The sequence below is a fragment of the Oncorhynchus masou genome, unplaced genomic scaffold, assembly GCF_036934945.1.
Source record: "Oncorhynchus masou masou isolate Uvic2021 unplaced genomic scaffold, UVic_Omas_1.1 unplaced_scaffold_873, whole genome shotgun sequence".
NCBI lineage: Eukaryota > Metazoa > Chordata > Actinopteri > Salmoniformes > Salmonidae > Oncorhynchus > Oncorhynchus masou.
This window is the reverse complement of record NW_027015192.1, coordinates 302,157-303,617: the sequence shown is the minus strand read 5'-3', so window position 1 is coordinate 303,617 and position 1,461 is coordinate 302,157. Positions and strand designations below refer to the sequence as shown.

The following is a 1,461-nucleotide window of genomic DNA, read 5'->3' as shown; positions in this document are numbered from 1 at the left end:
ACAGGTGTAGAAGTATTTAACTCAGGTGTGTTCTCCTCTCTACAGGTGTATAAGTGCTGGAGCTCAGAGGGCCGGGCTGGACGGAGGGGTCATGATGCTCCCATGATAGCCTACGATGCTCTCCTGGCCTCAGGCTCCGACTGGACCCAGCTCTGCCGCCGCGCCATGTTCCACGGAGGTGGGCTGTGTGTGTGTGTGTGTGTGTGTGTGTGTGTGTGTGTGTGTGTGTGCATTGGTTTGTTGTCTGTGTAAGTAGTTTATATAAGAGTTGTGTAGGTAAGTGTGTGTGTGTGTTCTTGGTGTGTGTGTGTGTTGTATGTTGTGTGTCCTTGCCATTAGTATCTTCTCTGACCGAGTCATTGTGTCCCCCAGGGGAGAGCAGTGCCACTGGGCTGATAGCAGGCTGTCTGTACGGTCTCCTGTTCGGCCTGTCCCAGGTCCCTGAAGGGCTGCACGCGGCTGGAGGAGCTCGGAGCCGAACTGTACAAGGCAGCCTCCGCAGAGAGGAGCACAGAGAAGTAACACCACCACCCTGCCCACACCGCCCTCTTCTGGCCGACATAGGAACTACACATGAATGACTCCACCATGGCTGGCTACTGGCTGCTCACCTACCTACCTACCAAGTGGAGGCTGGTGGGAGGAGCTACAGGAAGACGGCTCATTGTAATGGATGAAGGGGAATACATATGCTTGATACTGTTCCATTTATTCCATTCCAGCCATTACAATGAGCCTGTCCTATATCTCCTCCTACCAGCCTCCTCTGCTACCTACCTATCCCACAGCACTACAGCCCCCCGAGCCCGGCCTGTACCCTCCTCTCTCTCTCTCTCTCCCCCTGCTGGGGTCTCTGGAATAGTTCCTTTCCTGTTCCATAAAGGGTTTTGTCATTCATGTGGAACTGAATCAGAATCAGAATTGGAACTCTGAAACCGGATCTGTGATGTAACAATTCCATAGATTCCAGAGGCCCCAGGTGTTCTCATCTATAGATGAACGTGGATCAACTAACATCCCCACCTACTGTACACACACCAGTCCTGGGTTTAAAACATGTGATTGGAGACAAAGAAGACGGTCCTGTGTAAATGTGATTTAAACTTACAGGCTTGTTATTAGTCTGTCCCCCCCCCCCCCATATTGTATATGTTCCCTATATAGTGCACTACTTTTGACCCGAACCCTATGTGCCCAGGTCAAAGGTAGTGCTATTTGGGATCCACTCTTAGTCTGTTATTTGCACTCGTCTCATGTTTTGGTTTATTATTGTCTGCTGTGGATTCACCACGAGTGTCATGATAATAATCGTGTTATTACCAGATTAAAGTGGATATCTATATATTACCTCTGAGGTCCGCGTCTCTCTTTGCTACTGTCTTTATAATGCTGTAGAGGTCAGAGGTCAATCCTAACTAACACCGGTGACGTGTCCCAATAACATCTCCTTTCTGCTGAAGT

General features: G+C 49.7%; 1 protein-coding gene across 1 annotated transcript; it reads left to right on the top strand.

Annotated features, from left to right (window-relative positions):
* Window positions 1-45: 45 nt before the first annotated feature.
* LOC135537929 (inactive ADP-ribosyltransferase ARH2-like) lies at window positions 46-1,132 on the top strand (the record flags this gene model as incomplete). Its single annotated transcript, XM_064963940.1, has 2 exons — window positions 46-178; window positions 373-1,132. Coding segments are annotated over 2 exons (342 nt in total), but the record flags the coding sequence as incomplete, so codon positions are not given.
* Window positions 1,133-1,461: the final 329 nt, after the last annotated feature.